This window comes from Mesocricetus auratus, unplaced genomic scaffold (genome assembly GCF_017639785.1).
Source record: "Mesocricetus auratus isolate SY011 unplaced genomic scaffold, BCM_Maur_2.0 Super-Scaffold_100707, whole genome shotgun sequence".
Classification (NCBI taxonomy): Eukaryota; Metazoa; Chordata; class Mammalia; order Rodentia; family Cricetidae; genus Mesocricetus; species Mesocricetus auratus.
In genome coordinates this window covers 13,158,866-13,177,674 of record NW_024429269.1, presented here as the reverse complement: position 1 = coordinate 13,177,674, position 18,809 = coordinate 13,158,866, and the positions used below count along the sequence as shown (strand labels likewise).

The following is an 18,809-nucleotide window of genomic DNA, read 5'->3' as shown; positions in this document are numbered from 1 at the left end:
CTGCCCCCACTTGGATGTATGTGGTTTATTGGGAAATGAGGGAAAGGGCCAGAGAGGAGAAGTTTAACTTTGTTGCAGTTGCAATCAATATGATCCTTAGGAGTTGAGGAGCAGCGATGATAAGCTTCTGTGTCCTCATAAGGACCAGTCATTAGACGCACTGCCCCAGCAAGGGCCACTGCATCTCCAACACAGTCCTTTGGCCACAGAGTGTGTTTTAGCATGTACAACAATGTCCCTTCGCCACCGTGCTTAAGTAGCTACAGCAGGGGCTTTTTAGCCAATCTCACTGCCCTATTTCTTTTCTTTTCTTTTCTTTTCTTTTTTTTTTTTTTTTTTTTTTTTTGGTTCTTTTTGAGACAGGGTTTGTATTGTTTTGAAGCCCGTCCTGGAATTTTTAAATGCCTGTGGAGAAACATGGTCCAAAGCTAAGTTAGTTTTCTGGGTTGTTTACCCATTTGGTTTTGAGTCAGGATCTCACTCTGTACCCCAGGCTGTCTTCCAACTTAGGGAAATCCCTCTGCCTCAGTTCCTGAGTACCGGATTGCAGGTGTGAACCATGCTCAGAAAATGCTAAATTTTATACTGTATCGTTCTCATTTGAATATGGAGTGTCCTCCTGGGTTCGGGTTTTGCTGGCTGATGGGCTTTGGGAAATTATCTGATTCTGAGGGTTCTGATCTGACGGATGGATTGATCTATTGGCCGATCCATCATAATCTGACGGCATTATTGGAAGGTTGTGAAAAGCAGGAGATGGAACCTCGTTGGAAGAAGTGTGTCGCTAAGGCTGTGTCCTCGGGGATCTACCTTGACCTGATCCTGCCTGTTTTCTTGCTTTCTGCTTCCTAGCTGCCATGAGGCGAGCAGCCTTCCTTTTCACATGCTTCTGTCACCGGGGTCTCTGCTCTAGGGACCCAGAAGCAACAGAGTCGGCTATGTTGGACTAAATCCTCTGAGCTAATAAACTGGCCCCACCCCCACCACCTTGCTGCGTCAGCTATTTCTGTTGCAGCAATAAGAAAAGTAACTAATATGAATGGCATTCTGAGTACTGTGATGAAAATCTCAGAACTTCTCGCCCTGTACAGTACCTTCCATGAAAAGTCAGCTGGGAGCTGTCATAGCTGGCAGCCAGGCTGTCCTGGTGTCATATTTCTTGTGTCCATTTAGCCATTATTTTACTCACCAATAGGCACAAAGCACGCGAGTCATGGTGATGCAAACGATTCTCCTGACACATCATCAGATCAACAGTAGCCTAACCCTGTATCACATTTTGTCTCATGTGAGCATTGTATCATCTTGCATCATAGAAAGAAGGGTACAACGAGGCTCTGAAATAGACTATAAAGCCAGGCATAGCGGCATATGCTTTTAATCCCAGCACTAGGAAGGCAGAGACAGGCGGATCTCTGTAAACTTGAGACCAGTCTGTCTACATAGTGAGCTCCAGGCCATCCGGTGATGCATAGAAAGACCCTGCGTCAAAAAGGAAGGAGGGACGGGCGGTGGTGGCGCACGCCTTTAATCCCAGCACTGTGAGTTCGAGGCCGGGCTGGACCGATAGCCTCCGAAACAATACAGAGAAACCCTGTCTCGTAAAAAAAACAAAAACAAAAACAAAAAAAAAAAAGAAGGAAGGAGGAAGAGAGAAAGAATGAATGACTGTATATTCACAACTTCCATCAATAGTGTGCTGTCATAATTATCCTCGTATTCTATTTGTTTGCTTGCTTGAGCTAGAGTCTCTCTACATAGCTCTGGCTGTCCTGGAACTCACTATGTAGACCAGCCTGCCTCTGCCTCCCAAGTGATAGAATTAAAGACATGCCTGGCTTATTTATTTCAGTGTGTGTATGTGCTTTATGTATGTATATGTTATGTGTGTGCACGTGCGGAGGCCTCTCTTACTCTCCACTGACCCTGGAGTTCCTAATTGGTAGACTGACTGGCCAGTGAGCTGAGATCTTCCTGTCTCTCCCTCTCAGTACTAGGATTAAAGATGTCTGCCACCAAACCCAGCTTTCTACCTGGGTGCTGGGATCCAAACTCGCTTCCTCGTATTTGCTTGGGACATTATCGTCATCTCAGGCCCTTATTACTTTACTATCAGTCACTTACTATGATTATTTATAAATCAAATTTTATTGTAGATGCATGTGTGTAAGAAAAAGGAGATGTACATGGAACTTGAGTCCTAGTCTCTCTCTCTCTCTCTCTCTCTCTCTCTGTCTCTCTGTCTCTCTCTCTCTGTCTGTCTCTCTGTCTCTCTCTGTCTCTCTCTCTCACACACACAAGTACTAGTCTTTCTCTCTCTCTCTCTTTCACACACACACACACACACACACACACACACACACTTGTGTTTTCAAGATAGGTCTTCTCTGTGTAGCCCTGGCTGTCCTGGATAGACAAGGCCTGCTTTGAACTCACAGAGATCTGCCTGCCTCTATTTCCAGAGGATTAAAGGCATGTGCACCATGCCCAGAGCTAATATTGTGTTTTCAAGTATCCAACAGGGATTTGGGGGTTAGTATCTCTCCCAGACGAATTGGGACTGTTCTCAACACTAGTCAGTCTGTGAAACATTCAAGGGATAAACCAAGATTGCCCATAAGAAGGAGAGAAAACACAGAGCAGGGCAAGGCTGTCGCACCTGCTGTGCGGCCTGCATCCGAGAATGTAGCGAGGTGGTCGGGATAGATGACACAGAGACCGGTCGGTTGCTTTAAGAAAACTTTATCTTCCCAAGTCAGCTTAGGAGAGAGCTCTCAGAAGAAATCTCAGGAGAAGTCTCTCTAAGAAAAAGGAGCTTCCCTTTTTAAGGACTTTTGCCATCCATTTACATACCATTCTTTCCACTTCTCACCCTCCTGGCTGGTGGTTTAATCTCCGGCCCCAGAATGGGGGGGGGGGAGACACCACAGGGGGCAGGAAGAGGCATCTAGCCATAGGAGGTGTGGAAGGCATGGTATTTCAGTGAGCCAGCCCTTATCTGAGCCCTATCAAGCTTTAAAGCACTAAATTGTTTTTAGTAAACATTACATAAATGCCTGCTCCCAGGCCGAAGGGGAAGTGGGTTTCTGCTCAAGGTCTGGTGTCCCCACACAAGGCTAGTCACACCCTGCCTTCTGGTGGCACTGTTTGGACACAGTGCCATCTGGTGGAGCAGGCAGAAGTTGGGGGAGAAGACTGAGATGGGGGAACAGGCCGAGGTTGGGGGAGCAGCTGAGGTTGGGGGAGGAGGCCGAGGTTGGGGGAGCAGCTGAGGTTGGGGGAGCAGCTGAGGTTAGGGGAGCAGCTGAAGTTGGGGGAGGAGGCCGAGGTTGGGGGAGGAGGCCGAGGTTGGGGGAGCAGCTGAGGTTGGGGGAGCAGCTGAGGTTGGGGGAGCAGCTGAGGTTGGGGGAGCAGCTGAAGTTGGGGGAACAGGCTGAGGTTGGGGGAACAGGCTGAGGATGAGGGAGCAGTTGAGGTTGGGGGAACAGCTGAGATTGGGGGAGCAGCTGAAGTTGGAGGAGCAGGCTGAGGATGAGGGAGCAGTTGAGGTTGGAGGAGCAGCTGAGGTTGGGGGAGCAGTTGAGGTTGGAGGAGCAGCTGAGGTTGGGGGAGCAGCTGAGGTTGGAGGAGCAGGCTGAGGTTGGGGGAGCAGCTGAGGTTGGAAGAGCAGCTGAGGTTGGAGGAGCAGGCTGAGGATGAGGGAGCAGGCTGAAAAAGAGTGGAACAAGCAACAGCAATACAAGAAAATCCAAAGCGCACCCTTGCTGTGTTCCTGGAGCTGGTAAGGAAATGGTGGGAAAGAAATTGAAGAAATGCGGGACTTGCTGAGTGCGGCGCTAACTACTTTTAATCCCAGCACACTGGAGACAAGGCTAGCCTGTTCTACACAGCAAACCTGGGCCAGCCAGGGCTATATAGTGAGAAACTGTCCCAAGAATTAAAAAAGTCATTCTTTCTCCCAATCATCATTCTCAAAGTGATTTTCGTGGGAGAACACTGGTGGGGAACATATGAAATCGAGACTCGGTTTATTTAAATTTTTCTCTCTACAAAGCAGATTTGACAAGCAAGAAGGGAGGGGAGGGGATAACTCCAGATTAGGATTTGAAGCCTAGGCCTAGTCTAAGACTCTTAGAAGTCTTCTTTTTTTTGTGGGGGGGAGGATTTCGAGACAGGGTTTCTCTGTATTGTTTTGGAGGCTGTCCTGGAACTCACTCTGTACACCAGGCTGGCCTTGAACTCACAGAGATCCTCCTGCCTCTGCCTCCCGAGTGCTGGGATTAAAGGTGTGCACCACCAACCCGGCTCCTAGAAGTCTTCTTTTCTCCTCATTTGTTTTTTTTAACTGTATTTATTGATGTATTTTATGTATATTGATACTTTGTCTGCATGAACACCTGCTCACCAGAAAAAGGAATCAGGCAGTTGTGAGCTGCCGTGTAGGTGTTAAGAACTGAACTCAGGACCTTTGGAAGAGCAGTGGGTACTCTTAACCACTGAGCCATCTCTCCAACCCTCCCCTGTCCATTTAGGTTTTTTGTTTTATTTTTTTGTTTGTTTGTTTGTTTGTTTGGCTGGTTGGTTGGTTGGTTGGTTGGTTGGTTGGTTGGTTGGTTTTTCAAGACAGTTTCCCTGTGTAGCTTTGGAGCCTGTCCTGGACCTAGCTCTTGTAGACCAGGTTGGTCTTGAGCTCACAGAGCTCTGCCTACCTCTGCCTCCCCAGTGCTGGGACTAAAGGCGTGCGCCAGCACCGCCGGGCCCCCATTTGTTTTTTGAGATAGGGTCTAGCAAACAATACACCAAAGAAATAATATATTATGGAATTTCAGTGAAGAAAAAAACCTTGGTAATGAGAGTCAGAAAGACCTGGAACAAGGTTCCATTCTTCTGCCAGCCAGATGTGCAACTTTGAGCAAATGACTTAACAGTCAGTGTCTACATCTGCAAGATACAGTTATTGTGGACTGAGTGAGACTTGCACGTACTGTCTACCTACACCATGAATATCAATCCTTTCTCTTCTCTCTCCAAAGTGATCCTATACATGCAGAAGGCACATGGGGTGTTGAAAAGTACGGCACAGGAAGTGCTTCGGAAGCTATCTTGTAAAGCCAGGTGAAAGGTAAGCCCTGCGCTAAAGTGTTAGACACAGATTTAAGAGCGAATTGGGTAGAACAATTCTACAGGTCCTGGTGTCTAATTAGCTATGTAAGATTAGAAAAATTACTGTAGGCTGATTCAGGAGCTCTCCGGGGCAATGTGGTACCATTTGCTGAGATTAGAGAACCATGGGAGCTGGAGGACTTGTGAACAAGGTGATGACCTTCAGAAAGTCAACCAAGCTGATGTTACTGTGAACACCCTGAAGTCTAAAATGCAGTAAGGTGATGATGGCAAGGTGAATATGAACAGGGTTCTCATGCGGGGACTATGGGGTGGGGCATGGGGTGAGGGTGACATGAAACTAAAGTCTGAATGGGAAGCACTGGGGACCAGCATTAGAGGCCAGCAATCCTTGTGCCACTACACTCCAGCACAAAACTCTGAGGAGGCAAAAAAGAATCAAGATCATTTTTTTGGTTTTATGAGACAGGGTTTCTCTGTATTGTTTTGGAGGCTGTCGGTCCAGCCCGGCCTCGAACTCACAGAGATCCGCCTGCCTCTGCCTCCCGAGTGCTGGGATTAAAGGTGTGTGCCACCACCGCCCGGCTCAAGATCATTTTTATTGAAAGTGGCAGAATCCTCTTAAAATTAGCTTAAGTAAAAGAACAAATGTACTCACTCTTGTCACAATAATATAGGCTTTCTGCTCCACCTAGTTCCAGAAACAGCCACATCTCCAGCCTAATGCCTGAAACGTGATAGTGGAGGTTAGAAAGAATGGCCTTGGCTGTACTGGGTGCCTAGTCACCAAGACTGCTTTCAACTCTAGCAGAGTGGATATCGTTGACATCAGTGACCTCAGCTATGTGGTCTACATGTCCCAGTATAATTAGACCCATGGCAAGTCCCATGGTCAATCCAGGATGAAAATGGGAAACTTGTCTTTAATCTTCCAAGAGTTATCCTGCCAACATCAAATGGATTGACATTGATGCCAAGTGTATTGTGGTTTCTTCATTATCATGAAGGGTGGGGTCCTCTTGAAGGATGGAGACACAAAGGTCATCATCTCTGCCCTTTATGCTGATACCTCCCTGTTTGGGAAGGATGTAAACCATGGAAGATACAACAACTCAAGTTTGTCAGCAATGCCTTCTTTTGTCAGCAATGCCTTCTATACCACACACTGCTGAGCAACCTCCATCCCCAAGCCAATGTCATCCATGAAAATAGTTCAGCATCATCAAGGGACTTATGACCACAGTCTATGCTATCATTGTCACCCAGAAGACCTTGGGTGACCCTCCCATCCCCCAGGAAACTGTGATGTAATGGCCATGAGGCTGCCCAAAACATCATTCCTGCATTTCTGGTGCTGCCAATGCTACGGACAAAGACCATCCCAGAGCTGAACGGGAAGCTCACTAACATGCCCTCTGTGTTCATACTCCCCTGGTGTCCTGAGTCTGACCTGTTGCCTGGAGAAAACTGCCATTTGGGAGATACCAAGAAGGTGGTGGCCAAGTGGTGGTGCACACCTTTAATCCCAGCACTTGGGAGGCAGAGGCAGGGGGATCTCTGTGAGTTCCAGGCCAGCCTGATCTACATAGTGAGTTCCAGGTCAGCTGGGGCTACACAGAGAGACCCTGTCTCAAAAATAAATAGATAGATAGGTAGATGAGAGAGGGGGGAGAGATAGAGAGAGGGTGATGAAGTAGGCATTGGAGGGCCCCCTAAAGGGCATCCTGGCCTCATCCTGAGGACAAGGCTGTTCCCTGAGACTTTAACAGCAACATCCATTCTATGTTTGATAGTGGGACCAGCATTGTTCTCAACAACCACTTTGTCAAACTCCTGTCCAGGTATGATAAAGAATTTGGCTACAGCAATAAAGTGGTGAACCTCATGGTCCACATGGCTTCCAAGGAGTAAGAAATCCTGGACCACCTCCCCCAGAAAGAACAGGATAGGAAGAGAGAAACCCTCAGCTGCTAAGGAGACCCTGCCCCAACTCAGTCCCCTGCATACTGAGCATCTCCCCTCACAGTTTCCATCCCAGACCCCCAGAATAAGTGGGAGCTTAAGAAGCCTTTAGGGGGGCTAGAGAGATGATTCAGCAGTCAAGATCACTGACTGCTCTTCCACAGGACTTGGGTTCAATTACCAGCACCCACATGACAGCTCACAACTGTTCCAGGGGACCTGGCATCCTCACACAGACAAGCAAGCAGGCAAAACTCAAATATATAATAAATAAATGAAGAAGAAGGAGGAGGAGAGGAGGAGAGGAGGAGGAGGAGAGGTTAGGGGAAATTTATTGTACACTGTGGGGGCTAGGGGAAATCTATTGGTCTTTCTCTCTTCCCTGCTTCTGTCTCAGGCAGGCTCACGCTTTGCAGTACCAAGCTGACATCCAACAGAGCCCAGTTTATATTCTCCCAGCTCAGCAATCCAGCAGAAAATGAGCTCATTTCCAAAGTTTACAGAAAAAGTCTCAGACAAGAGTCTCATGTCCCCATCTCTGAGGATCCTGATGGCTGTGGTCAGAGTGTGAGCCACACAAACTGGCCCTGAGAGAAGCAAGGGCAGACCCACATGACCTGGTGGTTCTCCAGAGAGCCAACGTGCAGTTACCAGAAAGGATTCTGAGCACAAGTTCACCATAGATGTGTTGGCTTTGAAGCGCTACAGCATTTGGATCGTAGAAACCCAGTGTTACCACGTTGGGACGACAAGTTGAAAAATTACTCAGGGACTTTATGATGGTGCCAAGATGAGGACTGATATGTTCCTTAGGATTTGCGGGGGAGGGGGTTAGAGGACCAAGGAAATGTCCCCGGGCCTGAAAGAGTCCACCAATTTCATGGTGCTAGAGAAAACTCCCTTGATAAAAAGCAGGACAAGGACAACAGTTGTTTGCTTTCGTTTTTTTATGTAAGGACTAAGGAGAACTTAGCATTTGGACCCTGGAAAGAAAAGCCTAAGGCTAAGAGTGCGTGGGAAAGGCAAAGTCGGTCCCTGAGGTTTTAAACATCTGGTTATTCTGGGCTCCCGCTCCTGGTCTCTTCATTCTTAGTGTGTCTGACATTCGATGTCTCTTGGTTGCTATCTCTAAGGAGCAACAGCCTTCAAAGTTACATCAGTAGCCCTGCAGCGTGGCGGTCCGTGGGGCAGAGCCTCGGAGTGGGCGGTACCCAAGGTGAAGTCAAACCTCCAATGGGGAGAATAGGCTTGAGGGTATGATGCCTGTGGGGCGGAGGCTTCACGGAGCTGGTGCCTGGAACCCGGGCCAGTGAGCTGGCCCACAGACGGGCGGGCGAGAGAACCAGCTAGGTTCCGCCCCGGCGCCTGCCCGCCTCCTTTTTAAGCGCCTCCCGCCCAACCTCAGCTCCCTTTGGCTTTGCCACGCTCCTTCCTCCCCGCCTTCCTGGTCTCCCCCGACTGCGCTGGTTCCTGTGGCCACCCCGCAGCGCCAGCCCAGGTGCCATGGCTGCTATGTACCTCCCGAGCCTGCGGTGAGTGACCCATAGCCCGGGGCCCACTCTGTGCTCCACCATCGGAGCTGCCTCCGCTTGTTTCCCATCCTAGGAAGAGACTGGCAGGGCGGCTGTTTACCATTCTGGGTCTCATGGTGGTGCGCCCCCCGCCCCCCACCTCCAGCCGCGCAAGCTCTCCCAGCCTCTGTGCTCTCCTACCCCTCCCTGCCGGCTTGTGCTGTCTTCTATCTGCCACTCTGAATCTCTTTACCTTCCCGAGCCCTGTCTCTGCAAATCGTTTACTTACCAGATGTAATTCTTTCAGACTGGGGCTCCCAGTCCACCCCTCTGTGCTGTGAGGAGCCATAAGGCCCAGAGGCCAAAGGGCTTGAGCCTTTGGGAGCCCAAGCTCAAAGCTTCCTAAAGAAGGTAGAAGGTAAACATCACTCGCTGCCTCCCGAGAATGGAACCTGGCGTGAAGCCCAGTGAAGCCTCTGGGACCTGGGGACTGAGGAGGAAGGGAGGGAGGGAGAGAAGCAAGATGGGAGAAGCCAGGCAGATTGCCTTCTTTTTAACTTGTCTGGCTTCTTCCCCTAGCGGGTCCTAAGTCCCAAGCTTGTCCTGGCTGGCTCCCCTCACTCCTCTGTGTGTCCCCTCCTCCATGGTCTTTGACACTGAGTCGAAACCCTTATCTCTCCTCGCAGATTTTACTTGATCAGTCCATGTGCGTGGTCTAGGAGGGCCAGTGAGCCGGTCCCTCCTAGAGGCATGCAGGAGGACGGGGGTTGGGCTGGGAGAAGCATTGCTTCGTAGATTCCAAGGGAGAGAAGCCATCAAGACTGTGGCTTTAAAATTAATTTCTCGGGGAAACGTTCCTGGACAGAGCCCTGCTTTGCTGTGCCCCAGCCCCCTAGGGCCACACTAAGCATGCCGCCTTTCTTGTCTTCTTGAAAACAGGCCAGCCAGGCCCAAACCCCACATCCAAGAACTCCATTCTCCTTTCGCAGGCATGTAGCCTGTGATCTGACTTTCCTGTGCTCTTGTGTTCTGACCACCAACCCCTGCTACTAAGGCGGCCAGGGACTCAAGCCATCTTGGGCTGCTCTGGGTTTCTGGCAGGTGAGGCCTTGCACATGAGAAGGGTAACTACCTCTCTTGGCCTTTACTGTCTTGGGTCCAGACCAATCACAGCAGACGCTACTATCTTCCAGGAGCATAATAGGGCAAACAATACAGAGACCCTGCCCTTCTGAGAATCTAGACATGGACCCCTGGCCGGTGACATTCGTTCTTCTTAACCAGCCTTTCACTTAGTTAAAAAAAATACTTAACTAACCAACCATTGTTGACCCAGGTGAATAAATGCACTACCTGAGCGCCCAACACCAGTTGTCTTCATGCAAGAACCCTAATCTAAAACCCAGGCATTGGAAAGGGGCTCTGCCATCTCACAAGTTACATGAGGAAAAGATAAAAATAACTGTCACTTTAACATAAAACTGTGAAAGAACATTGGTGAGGTTCTTTAAAATAGCCTTATGAAGCTTTCTCTCATCTGGGCAGTTCCTTGACTCTTGGGCCATAGAGTACCAGCTTTTTTCTAACCCTGCAGCCGACATAGTAAAACAGGGCATGGGCTACACGTGCAGTATCAGCATGCACACTTCTCCAGCCAGACATGTGCTTGTATGCGTATCTGACCTCTGACCTCTGTCCCTCACCAGAAGACACATACCCCAGAAAGGCTACAAGTCAGGTCGTCTGAACTCCTTCCGTGTACTGACCGTAACCTGGTCTTACTGCCGGCAACTGGATATGCTGTAGTTCTTTCCTGAGGCTCAAGCTTCCTGTTCTCCCTCCCCAGTAGCTGTCTCCCATGACAGCCACTGCATGGCTGCCTCTCTGTTTTGCCTCTTTCAGGGTGAGCTGGCATGGGCTGCGGCCCTCGTGCTGGTCACCATGCCGCAGCATCCAGACCCTGCGTGTGCTCAGTGGAGATCTGGGCCAGCTGCCAGCTGGAGTCCGGGACTTTGTGGAGCGCAGTGCCCGTCTGTGCCGACCAGAGGGCGTCCACATTTGTGACGGGACTGAGGCAGAGAACGCTGCCACACTGGCCCTGCTGGAACAGCAGGGTCTTATCCGGAAGCTCCCCAAGTATAAGAACTGGTAAGCCTCGAAACTAGCAACCCTCCAAATAAAGGCTACTGCTTAGACTGAGGTCTCTTTGGGTTCACCAAGACAAAGATGTTTCTAGACAATACCAGTGGAATGAACTGGAATGGGAGCTTGAGGGGAAATGGACTAGGAAGTGAATGTTTCACATTAAATGAAAAAGATATGAATTTACAGATTGGAGCTCTTACTTTTTGGGGGGTGGGGAGGGACCTACTGCCCCACTCTCACTTAATGAAACATTTGCCAGGGGTAGAGGCTCCAAAGCTGGGCCTTGCAGAAACCACCTCTTAGTGACACAAAGCCTAAAGGGACTAAAATGCAATTGGATAAGAAAACATAAGGCAAACAGACCTGGAGTCAAAGTTGGACTTAAAAATTAGTCTGGTCAGGCTTAGTGGTGCATGCGTCTAATCCCAGCACTTAGAGGCAGAGGCAAGTAGATCTCTGTGAGTTCCAGGCCAGCCTGGTCTACCTAGTGAGTTCCAGGACAGCTAGAACTGCATGGTGAGATCCTGTCTTGAAAAAAAAACATAACCAAGGGGGCTGGAGAGATGGCTCAGAGGTTAAGAGCACTGACTGCTCTTCCAGAGGTCTTGAGTTCAATTCCCAGCAACCACATGGTGGCTGACAACTATCTACAATTCAATCTGGCGTATATGTAATAAATAAATAATTTTTTAAAAAAAGAAAAAAACATAACCAAAAAGAAAAAAAAATGAGTCTGAAGGTAAGTAAAATCTACTAGACACCATTTCCTGGCAATCCTCTCTCCCCCAGCTGGCTGGCTCGCACAGACCCCAAGGATGTGGCACGGGTAGAAAGCAAGACGGTGATTGTAACTCCTTCACAGCGGGACACAGTGCCCCTCCTCGCTGGTGGGGCCCGTGGGCAGCTGGGCAACTGGATGTCCCCAGATGACTTCCAGCGAGCTGTGGACGAGAGATTTCCAGGATGCATGCAGGGTAACAAGTCAGGGACACAGAAACAGGGCACTGAAGATAGGAGTGGGTTTGGAATCCCTCATCCAAGGGACACCTTCCTCCACAGGCCGCACCATGTACGTGCTTCCATTCAGCATGGGTCCTGTGGGCTCCCCACTGTCCCGCATTGGAGTGCAACTCACTGACTCAGCCTATGTGGTGGCAAGCATGCGTATTATGACCCGCCTAGGAACACCTGTACTTCAGGCCCTGGGAGACGGTGACTTCATCAAATGTCTGCACTCAGTGGGCCAGCCCCTGACTGGGCATGGTGAGTTCCTATCCTGTCTAGAGTAGGACACTGAGTCCTTCCTGGACTCAGAGGGAACCCCAAATCTTACCACCCACAAAGAAATTGTGGGTATGAACGATTACTCCCCAAGGCCCTGGGAAGCATTCTGGACTGGAGTAACACTGTTTGGAGAACAGTTTACACAAGATTCAGACATCGGTCTCCATGTCTGATAGAGGCACAAAAGCTGACAGGTACTAAAAAGGGGGAGGAAATTAGCTACCCCCCCCCAGCACTGCCAGTGCGTCCAAGTGTCTCTGGGGTCAATCCTTGGTCCCTCCAGTCCCTGACACCCGGGTTTCTGATGCCACCGCCAGCTGCACTATGACCCCATTGTCTCCAGGAGATCCTGTGAGCCAGTGGCCTTGCAATCCGGAAAAAACCCTGATTGGCCATGTGCCAGACCAGCGGGAGATCGTCTCCTTCGGCAGCGGCTATGGTGGTAACTCCCTGCTGGGCAAGAAATGCTTTGCCCTGCGCATCGCCTCTCGCCTGGCCAGGGATGAGGGCTGGCTGGCCGAGCACATGCTGGTGAGGGCCTGGAGGAGCTGGGCAGCTGTGGGGAGGGGGCAGGGCAGCTGTGGGGAGGGGAGAGGGAAGCCTTGGCAATCTGCCTCAGCCTTGCCTCCTACCTGCCAGGTGCCACGAAGGTGAGCCTGAAAGCCTAAGTCTTAGCCCCAGGCTGCTGAACACTGCTACCCTTGCCGTGCTGGCAGGGCGGGACACCTGCTTAGTGGATAAACATTAGTGTCCATTCCTGTTCCTTCCTGCCCCATTACCCATTAGCTGTCCTTATCTATGCAGACTATGCCCTGACTTTTGGTGACTTCATTCTGTTCCCTTTATCCAACACAGATTTTGGGGATCACCAACCCTGCAGGGAAAAAGCGCTATGTGGCAGCTGCTTTCCCCAGCGCCTGTGGCAAAACCAATCTGGCTATGATGCAGCCTGCATTGCCGGGCTGGAAAGTAGAGTGTGTAGGGGATGACATCGCCTGGATGAGGTTTGACGGCGAAGGTGAGGGGCCTTTTTTCCTAAACAACCAACCTGGTCCCTTCCTCAGTTAGCCTAGCAACCCCAGAAACAAAGCCTTTCCTCTTTATCAGATCTAGGGTCCTAAAAAGGGACAGAGGACCCCCTCAGCCTCACAGCTCAGCTTTTCCTATCTTTCACGTCTGGCAGGTCAACTCCGGGCCATCAACCCTGAGAATGGCTTCTTCGGGGTGGCCCCTGGCACCTCTGCTACCACCAACCCCAATGCCATGGCCACAATCCAGAGCAACACTCTTTTCACCAATGTGGCGGAGACCAGTGATGGCGGTGTGTACTGGGAAGGCATTGACCAGCCTCTTCCACCTGGTGTCACTGTAACCTCCTGGCTCGGGAAGCCCTGGAAACCTGGTATGTGGGTGAGGAAGTTGTGACAGAGGCCTCGAGGCTCAGAACTTTTTTTTTTATGTAGATGTGTGTTTTGCCTACAAATGTGTCTCTGTGCATCAAATGCATGCTGTGAACAGGGCATCAGCTCCCCTGGAACTGGAATTGTAGAAGGTGTGAGCCACCATGTAGGTGTTGGGAATTGAAGCAAAAGCAGCCAGTCTCCAGCCTTAGTGACTTTAATGTTCATGTCCCTGATCCATTAATCATTGTTTGGGGATCTGAGCAATTACTTAACTTCCCTTAAGTTTTCCCAACCAGTTGAATGGGGTTTGTCATAGTACACACCTGTTACGATTATGGAAGGATTAAATAATTTATATAAAAGGAGTTTAACACTGTCAAATACATAGCACTTGTCAATAGCAAATTTAAGCTGGGGTTGAGGGACGAACTACTTGGAAAACTGCTACAGAAGGAACTGGGCTGCTAACATTTGACCTGCTTGGAAAGAAGGAAGCCTGTCTCTTTTGCCACTTGGCTCCTGTGTTCCCTTGCTTACGTCAGTGTCTGAAGTTACCCTGCCCTGCCCACGCCTTGCTCCACTGTAACCCTTCTGCGCTTCACACTTTCCTGGAGGCTGATTTCCTGACCCTGACATTACCAGGGTGCCTTAGAGACCCATCCCTCCCCAAGCCTTGAACTCTCAGCACTCAGCTTCTACTGCCTGCTGCAGTTACAGGGAAAGAGCACAGCACGGGAAGGGCTTGTGGTCACCGAAGGCCTGAGTTCTCCAGATGGCCTAGCAGTCCTTTTGATTAGCCTTTCTTCTCTCTGACTACATCATTAGGTCTCCCAGTGTCCCCACCCAACTGGGAAATCCAAAGATGATAATCTTCCCTACAGGCTAGTCTCCCAACCCTTTCATCAACCCTGAGTTCACTGATATAACTAGAGTCCCATGTCCATCTTCAGTTCTCAGAACCATAAATACCCCGCACCAGGGCCCTAGGCTGGGAGGTGGCAGGGACAGACTTGCTGACCCATGGCTCGCTCACCCCCCACTTCCAGTCTGATCGTCATCTTCCAGTGGAGAAGGCACTGTTCCGTCTCCCCAGTGGTGCTCGCACGTGTGCTACTTACTGACTTGGTTCCCTGATGGACTTCATGCCCTAATGTACAACTCTGTCAGGGTCTGGGCAGGCCCAGAGAAATAACCAAAGTTCTATTAGTTTAAAATCAGTGACCGGTCTGGCATGATGGCTCGGCACGTCACAGTGCTTACCACTAAGGCTGATACCTGAGTTAGATCCCCAGGACCCTCGTGGAGGAAGCAGACTGAGCAAGTTGTCCTCTGACTCCCGCATGCATGCCATGGCAACCCCTAACCCCCATCACGATAAACAAGTAAATATGTGTAATAAAAGCAAGTCCTGTCTGCATTTTGGTAGCTCAGGAGATTGTCTTCCCTGGTTTGTTACTGAAGAGCCAATTGTTTGAAATACTGACCCGACATTCTTAGGTTTTGCTTTAGGCTTAGTAAATTAGTTTGAGAAATAATAATCCTGTAAATAAGGTTTCAGGGAATAAAATTATTATGCATGCCAATATCTGACTGTTTCCGTAAGTCCTGGTCAATGCCAAGTATCTGAAGTGCCCAGTCAAGTCCCAGGTCCTCCCCCACTGTTATGTAGCAGTATCAATGGATAAATAGCCTGATCGCTATGGGATTCCCCGGATCCTCCCCTACTGTTGTGTAGCAGTATCATCCCTGGGTCCCCCACTGTTGTGTAGCAGTATCAGTGGATAAACAGCCTGATCGCTATGGGACTCCCTGGGTCCCCTCTCCTTTCTTCCTTAACACACAAGTTTATAAGCAGCTGGTGAAACCAAAAGAAACCAAAGTGGACGAGGACTTGTCTAGCATGTATAAGACCCCAGAATAAGCCTCAACATCATGAAAAGAAGAAAAACTAAAAGAAAAAATGTATCACTGTGCGTGCTCATGTGTGCCTGTGTTGCCAGTGGAGGTTATCTTGGAAGTGATGGTATTTGCATTTCCTATCCAGGTGACAAGGAACCCTGTGCACATCCAAATTCACGCTTTTGTGTCCCGGCTCGCCAGTGTCCCATCATGGACCCCGCCTGGGAAGCCCCAGAGGGTGTCCCTATTGATGCCATCATCTTTGGAGGCCGCAGACCCAAAGGTAAAGTGCATTTGGGCTCTGTGCCTTTGTCGTCCAGCTCTGCAGCCACAGTGCAACCTGCCTGTGCTTAATGCTCCCAGAGCCCCTCACTTCCCCATGCTGCGGCCTAGCCCCTTCTCCCATGGTGAATGCAAAGTTTGCAGGAGCCGTGGGGTCTGGAAATGGAAGCAAAGGGTTGTCTATAGGCCTGTTCGGTGTCGTTCTAGGAGTACCTCTGGTGTATGAGGCCTTCAACTGGCGTCATGGGGTGTTTGTGGGTAGCTCCATGCGCTCCGAGTCCACCGCCGCTGCTGAACACAAAGGTGAGTTTACATCTCTGTCCCTGCTCCCCCTTTGACTCCCTTTCTCCTATCCCTTGTCCTCACTTTCCCTGAAGACGCTTCAGACCTGGGACTTTTACCCAACCTCTGCCAGCTGGACACAGGGTCCCCTTCCCATCTCTACCCTCCTTTATATCCTAGGAAAGATCATTATGCATGATCCCTTTGCCATGCGGCCTTTTTTTGGCTATAACTTTGGACACTACCTCCAACACTGGCTGAGCATGGAGGGACACAAAGGAGCCCGGCTGCCTCGTATCTTCCACGTCAACTGGTTCCGGCGAGATGAAGCAGGCCGCTTCCTGTGGCCAGGTTTTGGGGAGAATGCTCGTGTGCTAGACTGGGTCTGCAGACGATTAGAGGGAGAAGACAGTGCCCAAGAGACTCCCATTGGGCTAGTACCAAAGGAAGGAGCCCTGGACCTCAGTGGCCTCAGAGCAATAGACACCAGTCAGCTGTTCTCCATCCCCAAAGACTTCTGGGAACAGGAGGTTCGCGATATTAGGAACTACCTGACAGAGCAAGTCAACCAGGATCTGCCCAAGGAGGTGCTGGCTGAGCTCGAGGCCCTGGAGGGGCGTGTGCGAAGAATGTGACCTGAGGCTCTAGGTTGGCAAGAACATGGCACCCCCATCTGGGTAGCGACTCCCAGGCTCATAGAAAACATGAACAGCTTGATATTAAAATGTGCAAGTGTTGGGAGGCCAGGCCACAGACCTCCTCCGGTGCTGTCTGATAAGAGACTCACATTTATTCGATACATCTGTGTCGTTTTCACTTCTCATTTGTCTTCATGGGCTTCCTTCTAATAGCGGTCTCTGACTCGCACAGTAAGCACTTTTAGAAGAAGGCGTTGTTCGTGTGAAGAACGTAGCCTGGTAGGTGATGCTTGCCTTTAATCTAGAGGCAGCCCGACCTCGGGAAGTGTGAAACCAGCATGCCTGGTCACCGACCTCGGGAACTGTAAACCAGCATGCCTGCTCAACATAGCAAGTGCCAGGCTAGCTGGGCTCCAGAGTAAACATCAGTCTTCAAAAGGGGGGGTGCACAGCAGACTGCTCAGTGTCTAGGTTAGGGTTCTTTGTTCCACACAGACGCGCACAAGCTTCATTCTCCGGTGATGCAGCTCCGTGATTGGTCCTTGTGCTGGTTTCCTCCCGCCTGACTTGAACCAGGAGCCATATTTTTTTGTCTCTAACTTAGGACAAGGTCTTGTGAAGCCCAGGCTGGCTTCAAACTCCCTGTGAAGTTAGAGCTACCCTGCACTCCTGATCCTCCTCTCTCTGTATTGGCAAGCGTGCCACCAAGGCCAGCCAGACAACAGCACTTCTAGAGCACCATCTGTAAGCTAGGCACTGTTGTAAGCACGCTGTGAAAGTCCCAGTTCACAGCCCAAAATCCAGAGCTGGATTGAGCATAATGGCACATCTTAAAATCCTAGCACTTGCCGGGCGTTGGTGGCGCACACCTTTAATCCCAGCACTCGGGAGGCAGAGGCAGGCGGATTTCTGTGAGTTCAAGGCCAGCCTGGTCTACAGATCTAGTTACAGGACAGCCTCCAAAACAATACAGAGAAACCCTGTCTCAAAAAACCAAAAAAAAAAAAAAAAATCCTAGCACTTGAAGGACCCTATCCTATCACCAAGGCAAGAGAAGTGTATATATAGTGGCCCTGTCTACAAAGAAAGAAAATCACAAACCAGAGATTATCTAGTGAATGACCCACAACTTTGTCCACATGGGCAGCAGGCGGCTATTAAAAAAAGACTTGACATTCAGAGGGGAACATGTTGGAAATGGTCTGGGGAAAACAGGAGAGGGGAAGAAGATTTGATCAAAAGACATGAAGCTCAAATAAAATATGAGGAAAACCTTCAGACGAAATGGAATTCCTGGAAAATCCCTCAGAAGAAATAACTGGATGAGGAAATGCTGTGTGTTCCCCCAGAAAATGCTGGAAAACTAGTAAAGGAAGAAAGGTTTACTAAAGGTCAGGGTGGCCCACGCAATAGGACACAGAATGGAGAACACCACACATAAAAATACAGCTGGGGGAAGAGGTTGATCAGGCCCTAAGTTATAGCAGAAGTAAGGTCTGATGCTCTGCTGCACTGTGAGGTAGCTAAGGATAATACCACAGAAGAGCTGAAGCGCCAGGTGTGGTGGCACGGGCCTTTAATCCCAGCACTCAAAAGACTCTGAGGCCAGCCAGGTCTACAGAGCAAATTCCAGGACAGGACAGGTGGGGGAGGGGCCCTGTCCTAGTGGTACAAAAAAAAGAAGAGCTGAAGGACTTTGAGTGTTTCTGGTTTTACCACAAAGGAGTGATGTTTGCGGGACAGTTCACCCTAATTGGAACATTGCACATTGTACACATGCATATAAACATCACATGATGCCTCATAAGCATGCACAATCTTGCGTCAAAAGAAATGGCATGATTTCTAAATATCTGTAAACAGATCCTTATCTTCACAAATAGCAAGGAGTAAAAAATGCTGTCTGCACACAGTGACTCTGTCCCTTTATCTATAGAACGACAATGTGCCTCTGCCTTACAATGCTGGCATACTGGGTCAGTGGAGTAAAGCACCTAATGAGCAGCAACAGGACACTAGCTGTCAGCGCTTCTCCACTCTGCAATGATTGGAGCTGGCCCTTCAAGCCTGCATTGTTGAGCTGGCTGCATGTAGGAGGAAAAGAAGCAGTGAAAAGAACAGTTAGGAGAAAATAGATTCCGAACCCGGGCCTCCAGGAAAGAGGGAACTGGAGCTCTAGATGCCTTCTCTGGACCGAGGTCTTAGCTTTAAACAAGATTTTTGCAAAAAAAAAAAAAAATGTATCTTGTGTCAGATAAATGGAACATGATCAACACATT

At 49.7% G+C, this 18,809-nt stretch overlaps 1 protein-coding gene and 1 long non-coding RNA gene across 2 annotated transcripts; one reads left to right on the top strand and one right to left on the bottom strand.

The window, feature by feature from the left end:
• Positions 1 to 334: 334 nt before the first annotated feature.
• Positions 335 to 9,207, bottom strand: LOC121137838. The gene is made up of 3 exons (XR_005875111.1): positions 8,887 to 9,207; positions 5,783 to 5,851; positions 335 to 405 (listed from the first exon to the last, which is right to left on the bottom strand). It is a non-coding gene; the product is annotated as an uncharacterized LOC121137838 (long non-coding RNA).
• Pck2 (phosphoenolpyruvate carboxykinase 2, mitochondrial) lies at positions 8,392 to 18,438 on the top strand. The gene is made up of 10 exons (XM_040740625.1): positions 8,392 to 8,618; positions 10,500 to 10,745; positions 11,532 to 11,716; positions 11,802 to 12,005; positions 12,370 to 12,557; positions 12,882 to 13,044; positions 13,210 to 13,428; positions 15,474 to 15,611; positions 15,818 to 15,913; positions 16,073 to 18,438. Exons 1-10 carry the CDS (start codon positions 8,590 to 8,592, stop codon positions 16,525 to 16,527), a joined length of 1,923 nt encoding a protein of 640 aa, XP_040596559.1. The 5' UTR covers positions 8,392 to 8,589; the 3' UTR covers positions 16,528 to 18,438.
• Positions 18,439 to 18,809: the final 371 nt, after the last annotated feature.

Excerpts from the sequence above, each read along its gene's own strand:
- Pck2 (XM_040740625.1), top strand. The coding sequence starts at position 8,590 with ATGGCTGCTATGTACCTCCCGAGCCTGCG. Across the intron at positions 10,746-11,531 it reads CTCCCCAAGTATAAGAACTG|CTGGCTGGCTCGCACAGACC; the intron begins GTAAGCCTCGAA and ends TCTCTCCCCCAG. Across the intron at positions 13,429-15,473 it reads CGGGAAGCCCTGGAAACCTG|GTGACAAGGAACCCTGTGCA; the intron begins GTATGTGGGTGA and ends TTTCCTATCCAG.